Source organism: Osmia bicornis, chromosome 7 (genome assembly GCF_907164935.1).
Source record: "Osmia bicornis bicornis chromosome 7, iOsmBic2.1, whole genome shotgun sequence".
NCBI classification, from domain to species: Eukaryota; Metazoa; Arthropoda; class Insecta; order Hymenoptera; family Megachilidae; genus Osmia; species Osmia bicornis.
Window position 1 is genome coordinate 6,103,744 of NC_060222.1, and position 23,492 is coordinate 6,127,235.

The 23,492-nt window shown below is 34.3% G+C and overlaps 1 protein-coding gene across 1 annotated transcript; it reads left to right on the forward strand.

Annotated features, from left to right (window-relative positions):
* Positions 1–1,192: 1,192 nt before the first annotated feature.
* LOC114875367 (adenylate cyclase type 10-like) lies at positions 1,193–11,782 on the forward strand. Its single transcript, XM_046286546.1, has 29 exons — positions 1,193–1,262; positions 1,344–1,511; positions 1,582–1,857; positions 1,922–2,045; positions 2,101–2,261; positions 3,089–3,223; positions 3,288–3,507; positions 3,576–3,879; positions 3,940–4,067; positions 4,135–4,293; positions 5,118–5,223; positions 5,328–5,744; positions 5,817–5,908; positions 5,972–6,023; positions 7,413–7,560; positions 7,628–7,768; positions 7,854–8,003; positions 8,080–8,161; positions 8,230–8,450; positions 8,508–8,660; positions 8,727–8,842; positions 8,909–9,232; positions 9,308–9,444; positions 9,513–9,802; positions 9,866–10,064; positions 10,144–10,283; positions 10,356–10,467; positions 10,537–10,675; positions 10,732–11,782. The coding sequence occupies exons 1-29, from the start codon at positions 1,193–1,195 to the stop codon at positions 10,876–10,878; spliced, it is 4,911 nt and encodes a 1,636-aa protein (XP_046142502.1). The 3' UTR covers positions 10,879–11,782.
* Positions 11,783–23,492: the final 11,710 nt, after the last annotated feature.

Genomic DNA, 23,492 nt, shown 5'->3' on the forward strand with positions numbered 1-23,492 from the left:
GAGCTCGTCGAGCTGAACACGCCTATACCCCCTTTTGGGGGCAGACGGCTAATTATTTAAAAGATATTAACAATTACAGTTAGTTACTCCTTACATTCTGAAGTATGACAAGCTCACACATACAACTCGCAATCTAGAGATCCACGGTTCAAATTTTTTTTTTAATGATAATTTGTCTCTTTTTGAATAACTATTACATAAAAATTATCATAAAAAAAAAATTGTTGGGGACCAAGGATTTGAACCGAGGACCTTCATTAACCGAGGTTAAACACATGACTCGCAATCTAAAGGTCCTTGGTTCCCATTTTTTTTTTTAATGATAATTTGTCTCTTTTTGAATAATTAAAATTCTATATTCTATTTTGAATAACATAAATTTTATAAAAATTGCTGTGTATGTAATTAATTATTAAAAATGCAATGATTATAGCACAGCTGTAATAGTTATTCAAAAAAAGACAAATTATAATTTGAAAAAAAAAACTTGGGCACCATGGATTTGAACCGTGGACCTTTAGATTGCGAGTCAAGCGTTTTACTACAGAGTTAACCGTTTGTATGTGTGAGTCTGTCATACTTCTCAATGTAAGTAGTAACTAACTTTAATTATTAATATCTTTTAAACAATTAGCCGTCTGCCCACAAAACGGGGTATAGGCGTGTTCAGCTCAACGAACTCTACAAGCTGGCAAAGTTTCATTAATAAGTGAGTGTAACACTTGGCTAGTTCTCCGTATGAGTAATAGAAACTTACCTAGTGCTATGTATGTATTCTGTTTCTCGGGAGTTTCTCTTCTTCGTTATGACTATACCGACCCCTGTGGACCTGACGTTCAGTACTCGGTGTTGGGCAGGTTGCAGGTTTTAGGCGCTTTTTACTCGAATCTTTAAACATTAATTACTGGAAAACAAAGCCGCAAACGCTATTTCGTCATTCTTGATTTTCGTCTTATTTTGATCCCCAGAATCACCCCTTAAAAAATCTCCCACCTGTTGTCGAACACCCTGTACATATTAATGCTTTGAAGAGAAAAGAATATTTAACGCACACATTCATCCTGAACTCTACAAATGAAATGTCAGCAATCAAAAACATATTGGAATGAAGTTTGCTGTGTGTTAATAAATTGATTTCACATCGTGGATTAAATTAATGGAAGTAATTTAAATCTAATTAAAGACGAAAAATATGCTTGGACACGTGAACAGTGCGGCTAGACAAGCTTGGAGAAATAAGCGCAAAAGAATGAAGAATGAAGGTAATTCAACCCTCTGTGTGAAATTTCTGTCTGAACACATAATTTATCAATATTTCAATTTGATCATGATTGGTTATCGAGGTATTAAATATTACGTGGAAATGGAAACCAAATCGAAAGTAGCGCAATTAAGACTAGAATACCACACGAAAATATTTGCTTCGATGTGTCCAGATGAGATTCTGGATCATTATGACGATTATCATACCAGGATGTACTATACCACTTTAATGCTTGGTGATGTGTCAGGTAAAAATAATACTACGTATAAAATTAAATGGCAATCGAATTTATTAAAATAATTCGTGTTCGTACCAAGGCTTTACTGATCTCGCTGAGAAATACACGAAAACCGGAAGGGGTGGTCCATCGAAGTTAACGGAGACTTTGAACAGTTACATCGGTGCGATGGTGCAGGAGATACTTTCGCACAACGGAGACGTGTTAAAATTTTCTGGAGATGCTTTCATAGTGATGTGGAAGCTCCACGAAGGGATGATGATGAGGGATTTAGCGATCGAAGCGATGCAAACCGCGTGTATCATTCAGAAGCACTTTGGAACTTACGATACGGATGTTGGAGTCACCCTTAGGGGTTCGTATTTTACGATTAAAAACAAGTAGAACTTGGAGAATTCTCATGCATATTGTTTCAATAGTAAAATTAGCCATCGCTTCTGGAAAGACGTACTTCACGTCCATTGGTGATTCAGAATCCAGATCTCATTATATCATCACAGGACAACCGGTGTGGGATGTAAAATTCGCTGAAGGTCTCTGCAGGTAATTAAATAAGATTCAATTAATATCCCATAAATTTTGAAAAATTTCGTACCAGAGGTGGTGATATCCTGGTGGCCCCTAGCAGCTGGCAATGGGTAAATCCAAACGAATACGTTCACGAGAAACTTCCTGACGGTATACACACCCTTATTTTAGCATGTACAAGCATGTGGTATCATCCAAGAGACGAAGAAATACCAATCGGCAGCACCGAAGGTAAACAGCATGTTTCTGTCTCTGGGTGTTAATTATACAGGGTGTCCCAAAATTAGCGTAACACCCGGAAATGGGGGTTTGCTGGAGTGATTCTGAACAATTTTTTCCTTTACCAAAATGTTGGTTGAAGCTTCGTTTTTGAGTTATTAACGAAAAACAGTGGCCAATCAGAGCGCCCGTATAGCGCGCACTGAATCACGGGATTGGCCAGGGTTTTTCGTTAATAACTTAAAAACGAAGGTTCAACCAACATTTTGATAAAGGAAAAAGTTGTTCAAAATCATCCCAGCAAACCCTCATTTCCGGGTGCTACGCGCGTTGTGGGACACCTTATACAGGGTGTTCGACAACAGGTGGGCAAAATTTTAAGGGTTGATTCTAGGGATGAAAATAAGACGAAAATCAAGAATAACGAAATAGCGTTTGCAGCTTTGTTTTCCAGTAATTAATATTTAAGAATTCGAGTAAAAAGCGCCTGAAACCTGCAACCTGCCCAGCACCGACGACTGAATGTCAGGTCAGCAGGGGAAGGTACAGTCATAACCAAGAATCGAAGCCGAATGCTGCAGTACCAAGAAACAGAATAGCACGAGGTAAGTTTCTACTATTCAACGATTCTTGGTTATGACTGTACCTTCTCCTGCTGACCTGACGTTCAGTCGTCGGTGCTGGGCGGATTGCAAGTTTCAGGCGCTTTTTACTGGAAAACAAAGCCGCAAACGCAATTTCGTTATTCTTGATTTTCGACTTATTTTGATCCCTAGAATCACCCCTTAAAATTTTACCCACCTGTTGTCGAACACCCTGTATAATTGACTCTTTCGCAGATGAAGACACTGAAATATACAGAGACACACACGACTCCTTATTGATGTCCAGAACAACACTTGATCCACTGTCCGATATAATGTTACCTGGAAACAAGTACAATAGTCAAATTTTCAAGCAGGTCGATTACAGTTGTAAGTAAAACGAATTCTAGTAAAATGAAGATAAAAATTTTAAGACTATGATTTATTTGTTAAGTACGACCAAAAGTTGTGAAAATAGCAAAGGCTCGTTTGAAAGACGCTCTAATAAGCTATATGCTGAGGCCGGTTGTTAGGTCCGTGGAAATGGACGAGCCGTTAGAATATTTGACCGAAATGAGACAAGTAGTGATTCTCTTCATCAACGTAATCACCTCGAACATAAGCAAGAGAGCTCTGATTGCATTGGTTAATGCCACCTACAAACTAGTCGGCCAGTATGTCTCTATTTGTAATTCTAATTCAAACGCGAGATGATCCTTGAAGAATAACATGTTTTGAGCAGAATCGTCGGTGAAATGCACGGATGCGTGAACAAGACGTCCCTCTTCGACAAGGATCTAATGTTCCTCTGCGTCTTCGGTTTGAGAGGCGACAAACACGAGCTGGAGTCTCAGATTGGTCTCAGATGCGCGTCAAAGTTACGAAGCAACCTCGTGGAACTCGATAATGTTAAATCAGTCACTGTTGGCGTTACCACCGGGATGACGTACTGTGGGGTCGTTGGTCACATCCTGCGAAGAGAATACACTGTTATTGGAATGTCGGTGAACAAGGCTGCAAGACTTATGGTGGCGTATCGTGACAAGGTAACACGAATACGTTTTTATCCCTCGGATATAAAAAATGATAAAGCTATGTACTTTCAGGTGGTTTGCGATCGAGAAAGTTTCCTCCATTCTCACCTGGAAGCGAGGCACTTCATTCTGCAAGAACCAAGATACTTGAAGGGAATCACGAACGTCGGTCCTATATACGAGTTTCAAGAGCAGCCAAAGTAACATTAATAAAAATTGTTTCCTTTAGTTTTAAATTGATGTATTATTTTTTGAAATTTTACGCAGATATACTGTGTCGGATTTAGTGTGGAACAAGTACCCATTGCTAGGTCGAGAAACAGAAATTAAATTGTTCAGGGCTATGCTGATGAAACTATTGGAATACTCTGCTCTAGAAAAGAATGCAAGTACTGCCAGGCCAGAATACAACACCCTGATTATAAAGTAAATATTCATTTGACCAGAGTCGGCCCTGGGACTAGGCAGACTATGCGGTCGCCTAGGGCCCCCCAAGGTCCACGACCCCCATAAGACGATTTTGCGCCTAAGAATGCAAGAAGAGTAATGTTTACTTAAACATTAATCGATGTAAATGCAAATCTAAATTAGTTATAGTAGCTTTAATGTTAATTTTATAAATTTTATTTGAGGTACTTTTTTTTATGTCATATACAGGGTGTTCGATAACAGGTGGGCAAAATTTTAAGGGGTGATTCTAGGGATCAAAATAAGACGAAATTAAGAATAACGAAATAGCGTTTGCGGCTTTGTTTTTCAGTAATTAATGTTTAAAAATTCGAGTAAAAGCGCCTCTAACCTGCAACCCGCTCTGCACCGACGAGTGAACGTCAGGTCAGCAGGGGAAGGTACAGTCATAACCAAGAATAGTAGAAACTTACCTCGTGCTATTCTGTTTCTCGGTACTGCAGCATTCGGCTTTGATTCTTGGTTATAACTGTACCTTCCCCTGCTGACCTGACGTTCAGTCGTCGGTGCTGGACGGATTGCAGGTTTCAGGCGCTTTGCACTCGAATTTTTAAACGTTAATTACTGGAAAACAAAGCCGCAAACGCAATTTCGTTATTCTTGATTTTCGTCTTATTTTGATCCCTAGAATCAGCCCTTAAAATTTTGCCCACCTATTGTCGAATACCCTGTATGTGAAGGGGCCCTTTTCGGTGCTCGCCTCGGACCCCCGAAGTCTCAGGGCCTGCCCTGCGTTTGACTATAATTCTTTCTCAAAATCGATGATCCACATTTATTTCCAGAGGCGAACCACGAATAGGTAAGACAAGAATTCTCGACGAGTTCACCCAAAATATTCCATTGGGAGTTCGCTGCAACTATATCTCTCTGCACACGGAAGACGCCAAGGTTGACACTTTATACTTCTCAATTTCTGTAAAGGATTTATTAGAGAATTAATAATGATTCTTTATCCTAAATTAATTAATTCTCGATGTTATCAATTAGTGCAGGCCCCGTACAGTCTGGTACACCTAATATTCTCAGTGCCACTCGGTTTCACGGTGACATCAACTCGAAAAGAGCGAGAAGATAAGTTACTTCTTCGACTAGGAAAAGTGAAACGTCCTCATTACCTCTGCATCCTGAATCAACCGTTCAACGTGCGTTTCTCGATCAGTCATCGATACAATATTCTTTCGGAGCCTCAAAGGCAAAAGGTTCTCCGAAAATTCCTGTTGAAGCTATTGAAAGGCTGCTTCGACGACCTCTGGATCATCATCGTCGACGATGCGGAGTATAGCGATAACGAGTCCTTACAAGTTTTCGACGTTCTAACGAAAAAGGACAGGGTGTTATTCATACTAAGCGTAGGGATGAAACTCAGCACGGAATATAAGATGTGTTCAAATATTTTAAGCAGAGCAAAGGTACTTCATTGATGCTTTGTAGTATCCAATTATAATTGATAACTTGCAAACACGTATTTCCGTTTGAAAAAGGTCATTAATCTGCCTGGAGTAGACAGATGGTACCATGCTGGTCTGGCCTGCCAGATCCTCAACGTGAGCGGTATACCAGCAGAGTTAGAAAAGTAAATTAATTAAAAGAAAATTTCTGTAGAATAATTATAGATTTCAACGATTTCTTTTCCAAGACTCATACAAGAAAGAAGCTTTGGAAATCCAGGCTGGATCGAAAGCTACTTGGTGAGTCTGCTGCAAGTAGGAGGACTAGAAATAATAAACATTAGTAAAAAGGAAGCAAATATAAAGGGTTACGTGTTACCTCCTGTTACAATGTTGAAAAGGTATACATATTGACAACAGGTGGGAGATTTTTTAAGGGGTGATTCTAGGGATCAAAATAAGACGAAAATCAAGAATGACGAAATAGCGTTTGCGGCTTTGTTTTCCAGTAATTGACGATTAAAAATTCGAGTAAAAAGAGCCTAAAACCTGCAACCTGCCCAGCGCCGGCGACTGAACGTCAGGTCAGCAGGGGTAGGTACAGTCATAACCAAGAATCATTGAGTAATAGAAACTTACCTCGTGCTATTCTGTTTCTCGGTACTGCAGCATTCGGCTTTCTCTTCTTGGTTATGACTGTATCCACCCTTTTCTTTTCCGTGGGGGAAATCTTCCAAAGCCGCCCCTAACCCCCCTGAGGAGGGGCCGGGGGTAGCGCCGGATTTTTACCGGCTAAAACCTCCATGGTGACCTGCACTGGGCGTAAGGGAGAGCCCCGGGACCTCTTGCGAACACACCGGAACCCTCCCACCCTTGGCGCATTAGCGCCCCATCTCGGGGGAGGGTCTAACCTTTAACCCTCCCCCTAAGTGCCAACTCCGCCGACGCCGGGGGCCACGCCCGACGCCGGCCACTACTCGGGCCGCGTGCAATGCCCCAGCCCCGGCCACCTGCAGCCCAGCGACTCCACAAAGAAGCCGCCGATCTGCGATGGGGGAGAGAGCCCCTCCCCCCCGTCCTATCCCCCTGGCGGAGGCCGAAGCCTCCCCCCACTACATCTACCTTGGGGGGGGAGGGGGGAGCCGAAGCTCCCTCCCCCATCGTATCGCCCTGGGAGAGGCCGAAGCCTCTCCCCACTACATCTACCTTGGGGGAGAAGCCGAAGCTCCCCCCCCTCATCCTGTTGGGGGCGGTGGGCAGAATCATCTAGGCCCACCACCCCGTCCTCCTCAGCTAACTGTGCCGTCGGGGGGCCGACTGTATCCACCCCTGCTGACCTGACATTCAGTCGTCGGTGCTGAGTAGGTTGCAGGTTTTAGGCGCTTTTTACTCGAATGACGAAAACGCTATTTCGTCATTCTTGATTTTCGTCTTATTTTGATCCCTAGAATCACCCCTTAAAAAATCTCCCACCTGTTGTCGAACACCCTGTATAAGTACGTATATTCGAGAGAGCAAATAATTTATGAAATTTCGAATTAGATTTATGTCGAAATTGAGCCACGATGTTAGAGAAGATCGAAACGACAGATGGCAAATGTACAGAACGAGCTTCAAAGTTTGTTATTTAAATAAACAAGTTATTATTCAAGATTTATACTTATAGACGTGGATATATTATTTTTTTAGGACAGTGTGCTTTCTTTATTGGAACAAGATACAAACGGTATTCATAAATCTGCCGCGATCGTGGAAAGTGAGGAGGGAATGATCGCGGTTTGCAATCTTTCAGAGAATTTCACTTACGAAGATGTTAATCCAGAGATTACCATGGATGGTAAAAAATTAATATAAAAATCAGCATAGAAAATTACTATGAACACTAATGAATTCGATTGTGACAGTGATGATTTTGAAGCTGTTCGATTCCTTGACTCCTCTGGATCAACTTCTCTTGAAATGTGCTTCTGTGATCGGGGAAACTGTGAATAGACACATGCTGGAACATCTTATGACCATCACTTCCAAAAGAGAAATTGGACTTGGTGAGGCCTTATCTTCGTTAATGGAAAATAGGAACTAATTCTTAAGTAGACAATGTATCAAATTATATTTACCTTATTTTGCAAGCTGTTTTAAAGCTGTTCGAAATACGAGTGTTTGGATGCGCAATCGGAGACTTCTCTAGGAACACAGGACCGATAATCTTCATCAGAAACATGCGAAATCCTACTTCAGAGATAGACGTATTCTGCAACTGCATTGGCCTTCACATTCCAGGTATAAACCGAAGTTTAATTAAAAGTAACTTATAAATATCTGTAGATAAATTACAAAGAATTTCAATTATTTTTAGAGGCACTGGAAGATTTGCCAAGATACGCCTCTTGTGGCCTGATGAGGTTCAAAATGACTATGTTTCGCGATACGACTTATCGGTTAGTATTGGTAATTATCAATTTCACAAATGGTAAGTTTGTATTAATTAACAATCTGTTGTGTGAAGATTACTCACGGAAAATCAGAAAATGGAACTACACAATCAAGCATTGAAATATCTGCAACAGTATACGAGACGTTGCGTGTCCTGTGGCGAAGGACAATTTGCGAAACTATTAGGGAAAGTATCGAAGAAGGAAGAAAGGAGGAAGAGGACGACCAACATAGATGACATTTTTGGTACTGTGACATTCGACGAGATAATTGTCCCTGGCGATGAGCGAAGAAGTAAGACAGTAACAACTTCTGAATTATTATAACATATTAATAGATATTGTATAACAGAAGAGAAAGCACTTCTCGCCTGCTTGGACATATTTAGAGGCATGGAAAAGAAGCCTACAGCGACATTTTCAGACGCTGACTTTTCTGATTGTCATTGTCATTTGATCCTGATGACTGTGTATACTCAAATACTGGAGCACTGTCGTGGAATTGGTAAACTAAGAACAGGAATATCTTAATTCATTCTAGAGATCATCATGAAATTATTCAATCTTTCAGGGAATATTGAAATGACACTGGTAGCCATTCTGGAGTTTGTTGAAATTTGTCTACTCTATAGCAACATACCTCAAGCAAGAAGACTTCTAACAGAAGGTGAAACTGTTCTCGGCGAGGTATGTTAAAGAAACCAGATCTCAATAAATCTTAGAAAATTATCTTAAACTATTATCATTGGATAGCTATTTAAATCGAAAGATGATGAAATGGTTATGCTACCTTATCTCACTTCCAAGATTCAGACCCTTCAGGGTCGGTGTTTCCTCGAAAGCGGTTCCATATTCGAGGCCGAACATATCCTCGAAATGGCCTTGGAAAATTTGGGACATAAGTTTCCCAGGCTCGAGATAATGATCGATCTAAGTTCAGTCGTGCAATTGATACAACTTAAAATGAATCTTGCCTGCACGAGGGATTGGACGCTGGACAACAATTATGTAACAGACAGCTACGACTATACTGAACAATTGGCCGAGTGTTTAACGCAGATGTTCGACCTCTTCAGGGTAACAAATCTACTATTGATATTTATGAAAAACAATTCTAAATTCAAGGTTTTCTATTAACCCTCCTTACACAAGATCAAAGGCATGAAAAGACACGCTCGTTTAGCGGCGATTTGGGGCTTGAACGCGGCCCTCACTTCCAACAAGGATCTATTTGTCCTCTGCGCGTCTTACACCAACATGCTAATTACAGCGCACATGTACCAAGATAGGTAAGAATATCACATCGAACGTTTTTCGAAGAATTTAAGGTGGTAACAATTAAGAACCGATTCCATAGGACTGTGATCCCATATCTGGAACAGAAAAGCATCAACATTTGCAACGAATGCAAAGACGCCCTCGAAGCGCAAGAGTTGAATATGGTCGCTGAACTTTACGCAGGAATATTCTTCTCACGTTGGGTGAGAGGACAAATATCGAAAGCCGTTCAGATCGGCTTCATCTGCAGCAGAATGGCCAGTACCATAGGATCCAACTTCCTGAAACTGTTGATCCTCCCTCGATTGGCTCATCTTCTCATGATCTCTTGTCGTCACTCGGAAGTGATCACCCAATTGCGTGAATTGGGTAATGAATAAGAAGAAACTAGATTCTGAATATTTACGCAGTGAAATTTTAATAAAATTGTAGAATTTGTATCTCGTAATGACCTGGACAAGTCTGGACTTACTTGGTACTATGCACTTTGCGCCGACGTTCATTTAGACACCGGATTGACGGTTCTCTCCTTTGATAATTGCGAACAATATTTTCTTCGAGAGGGTGAACAAATGATTAGCCTGCACGATCCGGAAGCGGAAAGACGGTACTTCACTTCAATGTGGTTGTGGTATGTGTATTTAATTAACAGGGTGCAAAGATTGGCGCTAAGGATTTTATACAGATAAATGTATCATTTATTTACAAAGGTGTATCAGGACTGAACAATGGGAGGCTGCTAAAGTATGGACTGGAAGAAGTGTAGAAAGTGCACCCATGATGGATGAACATATAGTAGCAGCAACAATGACTTCTTGCAAAAAACTTGAAGGTCTACTTGTTCTCTATGGTATGTCATTATTACCAGTAGATTTTTTAGAGTGAAGGAGATGCTGTTTCTCACATATTTTCCTCTGAATAGTTCATAAAATAAATAGCAGAAATGTTGATGCCATCATCACTATGAGACAGATAGAACATATGCTGAAAGAATTGAAGAAAACGGTCAAGATCGTCCGAATCATGATTCCCAGGTACTTAATGATACCATTAGATCCTGAGGTATTGCAATACTAATGAAAATCAATTTGGAATCATTGTAGATACATGTTACTGAAAGGATACTATTATATGACACAGTTTCGAAAAAATACAGCGTTAAAGATATTGAAACGATTGAAAAAGGTGTGCCAGAAAATGGAGAACAAAATGATATACACCTGGGCAATGCATTGTGAAAAGGTTTCTCAACAAATTTCGATAGAATTGACAACTTTTTAAATTATAAATGTTTGCAGGCTTGGTCAGGTAGAATATCTCCTGTACAAGAAGATATGTGGAAAGAAATCTCACAAAGTCAAATGAAAGTCAAATGGGACGAAATTAATGTGAACGATTCGAACATGGTATCCTTTACCTTTCCCCTACCAAAGTATAGTAATTGACCAAAATGTATAATAATAATTAATTGTAATTATAAATGACCTGTCCGTTTCTATGAAGCTTTAAAAATAAATAAATAAATTATAGTTTTCATGGTAAATTAAATTGAAGTTCGAAATAAATGACGAGTTGATCTTCAAATTTTTCTTCTCATTTACGAAATAAAATTCTAGTCGATAAATCAGTAAACAGCGTAAATAAATCCACTATGTCGTAAGTAATTTTGACAATAATTTTCCGATTTCTTTCAGTATTATATACCATTTAGTACAATCATCCACTGTGTCTGTTAACTTAGCATCCAAGCAAATGGTTCATGTCAACAGTGTCCACCTTCTTGCAATGTAATTCCTGCAGAAATTTTACAGGGACCACCTGATAATTCATGTACTGTATGTTTCCAAACGCCGAGTCATAATTCATATGATGAATTACTAATTATTCTCTCTCTGTAATAACAGGTTCATTATTCAATACATCCTTTTACACCTTATAGTCCTCCTTATACTCCTTTTTCTCCTCGAAGTTACACATATTGGCATAATAAATACCAGCCATATACAACATTACGCAATGTTTGCAGCAATACCTGTCCTCCTTATAGTAAGATACAAATTTTAGAACAATGATACAAAGAAATAAAATGCACCCTAACATTGTAACCATTTTTTATTTTTCAGCATCTAGTGTTTACAGATGTTAAACTTATCAGACAATGTAACATGTATTGTGTCTGCGTAAACACCTTAAATATCATTTTTTGTAATAATTGAATAAAATGTGTAATAAAAACTGTGTAGATTATACTATTTTATTTGTACATAAGCTGTATAAGATGAAATAGGTACCAGTTTATGTATTAATAATTTTATTTTAATGCATACTGTAAGTTACACTTATAATATATATTCTACCAGTCACGAGGCTTTCCATGGGTAGCATGCGTTACTTTCCATATCTGATAAATTTTTGGCTTTCTTTCCACTTGATTGTGCCTGCCCATTGCTTTACATTTTATATATTTTCTGCCATTCCTCCACATTAAAATACAATACTTACAACGTCGATGTAACACTGTTTTCATTTTTAAACCACATGTTAAGTTATACATTGGTAAAACAGGCTGAAGTAATCCAACTGGACCAATTTTATTTGTATAAGTATTTGACAAATCATAGAAGTATGATTTATTACACATATGATGCATTTTACGACTCAGGATATTTCTTACTGGTTCCACAGATGATATTCTGGGTATAATTGAACCTATATTTTGACATGCTGTTCTAAATAATGAAGATACATTCATTGTTCCTGTAAAAATGTTTTTGTATAATGGGTGAAATTACTCAACAAACATGAATGATAAGTAGACGTATAAATAAAATCAGTTCTTAATGATATCTGAATTACTCAAATTGAAGGTTAAATACATCACAATAACTTGTGATGTCCTTAAAACTGTTAACAACATTTAGATTTGTGATAACTTATACGGCATATAATAGAACATACTTCACAAGGTACAATATGTTTTCCTGGTTTTTTTTGTTTACAATTTAAAATATATAAATAATTGCAGTGACTTCACCGCTGCCAGAAATAGGTTAGGATAGAGTAGATGGCACTCGTTGTCAACACAAAAAATCAAGCCATTTCCAAAACAACTTAGGTTGACACACATGAAACCTAAACCGCCTCGTGCTGAAGTGCGTCAGTATTAGACGTGGAGAAATATCGGTAATGTTGACTATCGATATTATCGATAATTTTCCGATATTTTTTGAAAAAAAAAGTAAGAATGTAAGGAATATTTAATAAAATACATATGCAACAAACAAAATGCAACATTGTAATATTGTTTAATATCTGTATGTCATTTTATTTTATATTTTTATATATGCCTATGTACCCTGAGCTGCATTGAACTTGTCTCAGTGAAGTTGGCTAGAAATTCACTAACACATTCATGCCGCGTCGATGAGTCGATTGAATAGAACCTTTTGTAATTCCTGTAAGATATCTCTTCATACTTACGAGGGGAACTACCCAAGTGTTACGCTCACTTATTAATGAAACTTTGCCACATTGTAGAGCTCGTCGCCCTGAACACGCCTATACCCCCTTTTGGGGGCAGACGGCTAATTGTTTAAAAGATATTAACAATTAAAGTTAGTTACCCCTTACATTGAGAAGCATGACAAACTAACACATACAAATGCTTAGCTCTGCGATAAAACGCTTGACTCGCAATCTAGTTGTTTACGGTTCAAGTCCATGATTCACAACTTTTTTTTTCTTTTTTCTTTATAATGATAATTTGTCTCTTTTTGAATAAATATTACAACTGTGCTATAATCATTGCATTTATTAATAATTAATTACATGTGCTGAAATTTTTTTGGAATTTAAGTTATCTTTTCTATCCAATACGTACATTAACACCCTTACCGCATTCAAAATTCGATATATCGATAGTTTCGATTAATCGATATTTTCGATGTATCGATAGTTGGATCGATTAATCGATAGTTGGAACGATTAATCAATATTTTCGATATATCGATAGTTGGATCGATTAATCGATATTTTCGATATATCGATAGTTGGATCGATTAATCGATATTTTCGATATAACGATATTTTCGATATATCGATAGTTGGATCGATTAATCGATATTTTCTATATAGCGATATTTTCGATATATCGATAGTTGGATCGAGTAATCGATATTTTCGATATATCGACATTTTCGATTAATCGATATTTTCGATATACCGATAGTTGGATCGATTAATCGATATTTTCGATATATCGATATTTTCGATATATAGATAGTTGGATCGATTAATCGATATTTTCGATATATCGATAGTTGAATCGATTAATCGATATTTTCGATATATCGATATTTTCGATATAAACTATCGATATATCGAAAATATCGCTATGTCGAAAATATCGATTAATCGATCCAACTATCGATATATCGAAAATATCGATATATCGAAAATATCGATATATCGAAAATATCGATATATCGAAAATATCGATTAATCGATCCAACTATCGATATATCGAAAATATCGATTAATCGATCCAACTATCGATATATCGAAAATATCGATTAATCGATCCAACTATCGATTAATCGATCCAACTATCGATATATCGAAAATATCGATTAATCGATCCAACTATCGATATATCGAAAATATCGATTAATCGAAAATATCGATATATCGAAAATATCGATTAATCGATCGAACTATCGATATATCGAAAGTATCGATTAATCGGAAATATCGATATATCGAAAATATCGATAAATCGAAAATATCGATATATCGAAAATATCGATTAATCGATCGAACTATCGATATATCGAAAGTATCGATTAATCGAAAATATCGATTAATCGATCGAACTATCGATATATCGAAAATATCGATTAATCGAAAATATCGATTAATCGATCGGACTATCGATATATCGAAAGTATCGATTAATCGAAAATATCGATATATCGAAAATATCGATTAATCGATCCAACTATCGATATATCGAAAATATCGATTAATCGATCCAACTATCGATATATCGAAAATATCGATTAATCGATCCAACTATCGATATATCGAAAATATCGATTAATCGAAAATATCGATATATCGAAAATATCGATTAATCGAAAATATCGATTAATCGATCCAACTATCGATATATCGAAAATATCGATTAATCGATCCAACTATCGATATATCGAAAATATCGATTAATCGAAAATATCGATATATCGAAAATATCGATTAATCGATCGAAGTATCGATACATCGAAAGTATCGATTAATCGAAAATATCGATTAATCGATCGAACTATCGATATATCGAAAATATCGATTAATCTATCCAACTATCGATATATCGAAAGTATCGATTAATCGAAAATATCGATATATCGAAAATATCGATTAATCGATCCAACTATCGATATATCGAAAATATCGATTAATCGATCGAAGTATCGATATATCGAAAGTATCGATTAATCGAAAATATCGATTAATCGATCCAACTATCGATATATAAAAATATCGATTAATCGATCCAACTATCGATATATCGAAAGTATCGATTAATCGAAAATATCGATATATCGAAAATATCGATTAATCGATCCAACTATCGATTAATCGAAAATATCGATATATCGAAAATATCGATTAATCGATCGAACTATCGATATATCGAAAGTATCGATTAATCGAAAATATCGATATATCGAAAATATCGATTAATCGATCGAACTATCGATATATCGAAAATATCGATTAATCGAAAATATCGATTAATCGATCCAACTATCGATATATCGAAAATATCGATTAATCGATCCAACTATCGATATATCGAAAGTATCGAATAATCGAAAATATCGATATATCGAAAATATCGATTAATCGATCCAACTATCGATATATCGAAAATATCGATATATCGAAAATATCGATTAATCGATCCAGCTATCGATATATCGAAAATATCGATTAATCTATCCAACTATCGATATATCGAAAATATCGATTAATCGATCCAACTATCGATATATCGAAAATATCGATTAATCGATCCAACTATCGATATATCGAAAGTATCGATTAATCGGAAATATCGATATATCGAAAATATCGATATATCGAAAATATCGATTAATCGATCCAACTATCGATATATCGAAAATATCGATTAATCGATCCATCTATCGATATATCGAAAATATCGATTAATCGATCCAACTATCGATATATTGAAAATATCGATATATCGAAAATATCGATTAATCGATCCAACTATCGATATATCGAAAATATCGATTAATCGATCCAACTATCGATATATCGAAAATATTGATTAATCGAAAATATCGATATATCGAAAATATCGATTAATCGATCCAACTATCGATATATCGAAAATATCGATTAATCGATCGGACTATCGATATATCGAAAGTATCGATTAATCGAAAATATCGATATATCGAAAATATCGATTAATCGATCCAACTATCGATATATCGAAAATATCGATTAATCGATCCGACTATCGATATATCGAAAATATCGATTAATCGATCCGACTATCGATATATCGAAAATATCGATTAATCGAAAATATCGATTAATCGATCCAACTATCGATATATCGAAAATATCGATTAATCGATCCAACTATCGATATATCGAAAATATCGATTAATCTATCCAACTATCGATATATCGAAAATATCGATTAATCGATCGGACTATCGATATATCGAAAGTATCGATTAATCGATCCAACTATCGATATATCGAAAATATCGATTAATCGATCCAACTATCGATATATCGAAAATATCGATTAATCGATCCAACTATCGATATATCGAAAGTATCGATTAATCGGAAATATCGATATATCGAAAATATCGATATATCGAAAATATCGATATATCGAAAATATCGATTAATCGATCCAACTATCGATATATCGAAAATATCGATTAATCGATCCATCTATCGATATATCGAAAATATCGATTAATCGATCCAACTATCGATATATCGAAAATATCGATTAATCGATCCAACTATCGATATATCGAAAATATTGATTAATCGAAAATATCGATATATCGAAAATATCGATTAATCGATCCAACTATCGATATATCGAAAATATCGATTAATCGATCGGACTATCGATATATCGAAAGTATCGATTAATCGAAAATATCGATATATCGAAAATATCGATTAATCGATCCAACTATCGATATATCGAAAATATCGATTAATCGAAAATATCGATATATCGAAAATATCGATTAATCGATCGAAGTATCGATATATCGAAAGTATCGATTAATCGAAAATATCGATTAATCGATCCATCTATCGATATATCGAAAATATCGATTAATCGATCCAACTATCGATATATCGAAAGTATCGATTAATCGAAAATATCGATATATCGAAAATATCGATTAATCGATCCAACTATCGATATATCGAAAATATCGATTAATCGATCCATCTATCGATATATCGAAAGTATCGATTAATCGAAAATATCGATATATCGAAAATATCGATTAATCGATCCAACTATCGATATATCGAAAATATTGATTAATCGAAAATATCGATATATCGAAAATATCGATTAATCGATCCAACTATCGATATATCGAAAATATCGATTAATCGATCCAACTATCGATATATCGAAAATATCGATTAATCGATCCAACTATCGATATATCGAAAGTATCGATTAATCGAAAATATCGATATATCGAAAATATCGATATATCGAAAATATCGATTAATCGATCCAACTATCGATATATCGAAAATATCGATTAATCGATCCAACTATCGATATATCGAAAATATCGATTAATCGATCCATCTATCGATATATCGAAAATATCGATTAATCGATCCAACTATCGATATATCGATTAATCGATCCAACTATCGATATATCGAAAATATCGATTAATCGAAAATATCGATATATCGAAAATATCGATTAATCGAAAATATCGATATATCGAAAATATCGATTAATCGATCCAACTATCGATATATCGAAAATATCGATTAATCGATCCAACTATCGATATATCGAAAATATCGATTAATCGATCCAACTGTCGATATATCGAAAATATCGATTAATCGATCCAACTATCGATATATCAAAATATCGATTAATCGATCGAAGTATCGATATATCGAAAGTATCGATTAATCGAAAATATCGATTAATCGATCCATCTATCGATATATCGAAAATATCGATTAATCGATCCAACTGTCGATATATCGAAAATATCGATTAATCGATCCAACTATCGATATATCGAAAATATCGATTAATTGAAAATATCGATATATCGAAAATATCGATTAATCGATCCAACTATCGATATATCGAAAATATCGATTAATCGATCCAACTATCGATATATCGAAAATATCGATTAATCGATCCATCTATCGATATATCGAAAATATCGATTAATCGATCCAACTGTCGATATATCGAAAATATCGATTAATCGATCCAACTATCGATATATCGAAAATATCGATTAATCGATCCAACTATCGATATATCGAAAATATCGATTAATCGATCCAACTATCGATATATCGAAAGTATCGATTAATCGGAAATATCGATATATCGAAAATATCGATATATCGAAAATATCGATATATCGAAAATATCGATTAATCGATCCAACTATCGATATATCGAAAATATCGATTAATCGATCCATCTATCGATATATCGAAAATATCGATTAATCGATCCAACTATCGATATATTGAAAATATCGATATATCGAAAATATCGATTAATCGATCCGACTATCGATATATCGAAAATATCGATTAATCGATCCAACTATCGATATATCGAAAATATCGATTAATCGAAAATATCGATATATCGAAAATATCGATTAATCGATCCAACTATCGATATATCGAAAATATCGATTAATCGATCGGACTATCGATATATCGAAAGTATCGATTAATCGAAAATATCGATATATCGAAAATATCGATTAATCGATCGAACTATCGATATATCGAAAGTATCGATTAATCGAAAATATCGATATATCGAAAATATCGATTAATCGATCGAACTATCGATATATCGAAAATATCGATTAATCGAAAATATCGATTAATCGATCGAACTATCGATATATCGAAAATATCGATTAATCGATCCAACTATCGATATATCGAAAGTATCGAATAATCGAAAATATCGATATATCGAAAATATCGATTAATCGATCGAAGTATCGATATATCGAAAATATCGATATATCGAAAATATCGATTAATCGATCCAACTATCGATATATCGAAAATATCGATTAATCTATCCAACTATCGATATATCGAAAATATCGATTAATCGATCCAACTATCGATATATCGAAAATATCGATTAATCGATCCAACTATCGATATATCGAAAGTATCGATTAATCGGAAATATCGATATATCGAAAATATCGATTAATCGATCCAACTATCGATATATCGAAAATATCGATTAATCGATCCATCTATCGATATATCGAAAATATCGATTAATCGATCCAACTATCGATATATTGAAAATATCGATATATCGAAAATATCGATTAATCGATCCAACTATCGATATATCGAAAATATCGATTAATCGATCCAACTATCGATATATCGAAAGTATCGATTAATCGAAAATATCGATATATCGAAAATATCGATTAATCGATCCAACTATCGATATATCGAAAATATCGATTAATCGATCGGACTATCGATATATCGAAAGTATCGATTAATCGAAAATATCGATATATCGAAAATATCGATTAATCGATCCAACTATCGATATATCGAAAATATCGATTAATCGATCCAACTATCGATATATCGAAAATATCGATTAATCGATCGAAGTATCGATACATCGAAAGTATCGATTAATCGAAAATATCGATTAATCGATCGAACTATCGATATATCGAAAATATCGATTAATCTATCCAACTATCGATATATCGAAAATATCGATTAATCGATCGGACTATCGATATATCGAAAATATCGATTAATCGATCCAACTATCGATATATCGAAAATATCAATTAATCGATCCAATTATCGATATATCGAAAATATCGATTAATCGATCCAACTATCGATATATCGAAAGTATCGATTAATCGGAAATATCGATATATCGAAAATATCGATATATCGAAAATATCGATATATCGAAAATATCGATTAATCGATCCAACTATCGATATATCGAAAATATCGATTAATCGATCCATCTATCGATATATCGAAAATATCGATTAATCGATCCAACTATCGATATATCGATTAATCGATCCAACTATCGATATATCGAAAATATCGATTAATCGAAAATATCGATATATCGAAAATATTGATTAATCGAAAATATCGATATATCGAAAATATCGATTAATCGATCCAACTATCGATATATCGAAAATATCGATTAATCGATCGAACTATCGATATATCGAAAGTATCGATTAATCGAAAATATCGATATATCGAAAATATCTATTAATCGATCCAACTGTCGATATATCGAAAATATCGATTAATCGATCCAACTATCGATATATCGAAAATATCGATTAATCGATCCAACTATCGATATATCGAAAATATCGATTAATCGATCCATCTATCGATATATCGAAAATATCGATTAATCGATCCAACTATCGATATATTGAAAATATCGATATATCGAAAATATCGATTAATCGATCCAACTATCGATATATCGAAAATATCGATTAATCGATCCAACTATCGATATATCGAAAATATTGATTAATCGAAAATATCGATATATCGAAAATATCGATTAATCGATCCAACTATCGATATATCGAAAATATCGATTAATCGATCGGACTATCGATATATCGAAAGTATCGATTAATCGATATTTTCGATATATCGAAAATATCGATTAATCGATCCAACTATCGATATATCGAAAATATCGATTAATCGATCCGACTATCGATATATCGAAAATATCGATTAATCGATCCAACTATCGATATATCGAAAATATCGATTAATCGAAAATATCGATTAATCGATCGGACTATCGATATATCGAAAGTATCGATTAATCGATCCAACTATCGATATATCGAAAATATCGATTAATCTATCCAACTATCGATATATCGAAAATATCGATTAATCGATCGGACTATCGATATATCGAAAGTATCGATTAATCGAAAATATCGATATATCGAAAATATCGATTAATCGATCCAACTATCGATATATCGAAAATATCGATTAATCGATCCAACTATCGATATATCGAAAGTATCGATTAATCGGAAATATCGATATATCGAAAATATCGATATATCGAAAATATCGATATATCGAAAATATCGATTAATCGATCCAACTATCGATATATCGAAAATATCGATTAATCGATCCATCTATCGATATATCGAAAATATCGATTAATCGATCCAACTATCGATATATCGAAAATATCGATATATCGAAAATATCGATTAATCGATCCAACTATCGATATATCGAAAATATTGATTAATCGAAAATATCGATATATCGAAAATATCGATTAATCGATCCAACTATCGATATATCGAAAATATCGATTAATCGATCGGACTATCGATATATCGAAAGTATCGATTAATCGAAAATATCGATATATCGAAAATATCGATTAATCGATCCAACTATCGATATATCGAAAATATCGATTAATCGATCCAACTATCGATATATCGAAAATATCGATTAATCGATCCAACTATCGATATATCGAAAATATCGATTAATCGAAAATATCGATATATCGAAAATATCGATTAATCGATCGAAGTATCGATATATCGAAAGTATCGATTAATCGAAAATATCGATATATCGAAAATATCGATTAATCGATCCAACTATCGATATATCGAAAATATCGATTAATCGATCCATCTATCGATATATCGAAAGTATCGATTAATCGAAAATATCGATATATCGAAAATATCGATTAATCGATCCAACTATCGATATATCGAAAATATTGATTAATCGAAAATATCGATATATCGAAAATATCGATTAATCGATCCAACTATCGATATATCGAAAATATCGATTAATCGATCCAACTATCGATATATCGAAAATATCGATTAATCGATCCAACTATCGATATATCGAAAGTATCGATTAATCGAAAATATCGATATATCGAAAATATCGATATATCGAAAATATCGATTAATCGATCCAACTATCGATATATCGAAAATATCGATTAATCGATCCAACTATCGATATATCGAAAATATCGATTAATCGATCCATCTATCGATATATCGAAAATATCGATTAATCGATCCAACTATCGATATATCGATTAATCGATCCAACTATCGATATATCGAAAATATCGATTAATCGAAAATATCGATATATCGAAAATATTGATTAATCGAAAATATCGATATATCGAAAATATCGATTAATCGATCCAACTATCGATATATCGAAAATATCGATTAATCGATCCAACTATCGATATATCGAAAGTATCGATTAATCGAAAATATCGATATATCGAAAATATCGATTAATCGATCCAACTGTCGATATATCGAAAATATCGATTAATCGATCCAACTATCGATATATCAAAATATCGATTAATCGATCCAACTATCGATATATCGAAAGTATCGATTAATCGAAAATATCGATATATCGAAAAAATCGATTAATCGATCCAACTATCGATATATCGAAAATATCGATTAATCGATCCAACTGTCGATATATCGAAAATATCGATTAATCGATCCAACTATCGATATATCGAAAGTATCGATTAATCGATCCAACTATCGATATATCGAAAGTATCGATTAATCGAAAATATCGATATATCGAAAATATCGATATATCGAAAATATCGATATATCGAAAATATCGATATATCGAAAATATCGATTAATCGATCCAACTATCGACATATCGAAAATATCGATTAATCGATCCAACTATCGATATATCGAAAATATCGATTAATCGATCCATCTATCGATATATCGAAAGTATCGATTAATCGAAAATATCGATTAATCGATCGAAGTATCGATATATCGAAAATATCGATTAATCGAAAATATCGATTAATCGATCCAACTATCGATATATCGAAAGTATCGATTAATCGAAAATATCGATATATCGAAAATATCGATTAATCGATCCAACTATCGATATATCGAAAGTATCGATTAATCGAAAATATCGATATATCGAAAATATCGATTAATCGATCCAACTATCGATATATCGAAAGTATCGATTAATCGAAAATATCGATATATCGAAAATATCGATTAATCGATCCAACTATCGATATATCGAAAATATCGATTAATCGATCCATCTATCGATATATCAAAATATCGATTAATCGATCCAACTATCGATATATCGAAAGTATCGATTAATCGAAAATATCGATATATCGAAAATATCGATTAATCGATCCAACTGTCGATATATCGAAAATATCGATTAATCGATCCAACTATCGATATATCAAAATATCGATTAATCGATCCAACTATCGATATATCGAAAGTATCGATTAATCGAAAATATCGATATATCGAAAAAATCGATTAATCGATCCAACTATCGATATATCGAAAATATCGATTAATCGATCCAACTATCGATATATCGAAAATATCGATTAATCGATCCAACTATCGATATATCGAAAATATCGATTAATCGATCCATCTATCGATATATCGAAAATATCGATTAATCGATCCAACTATCGATATATCGAAAATATCGATTAATCGATCCATCTATCGATATATCGAAAATATCGATTAATCGATCCAACTGTCGATATATCGAAAATATCGATTAATCGATCCAACTATCGATATATCGAAAA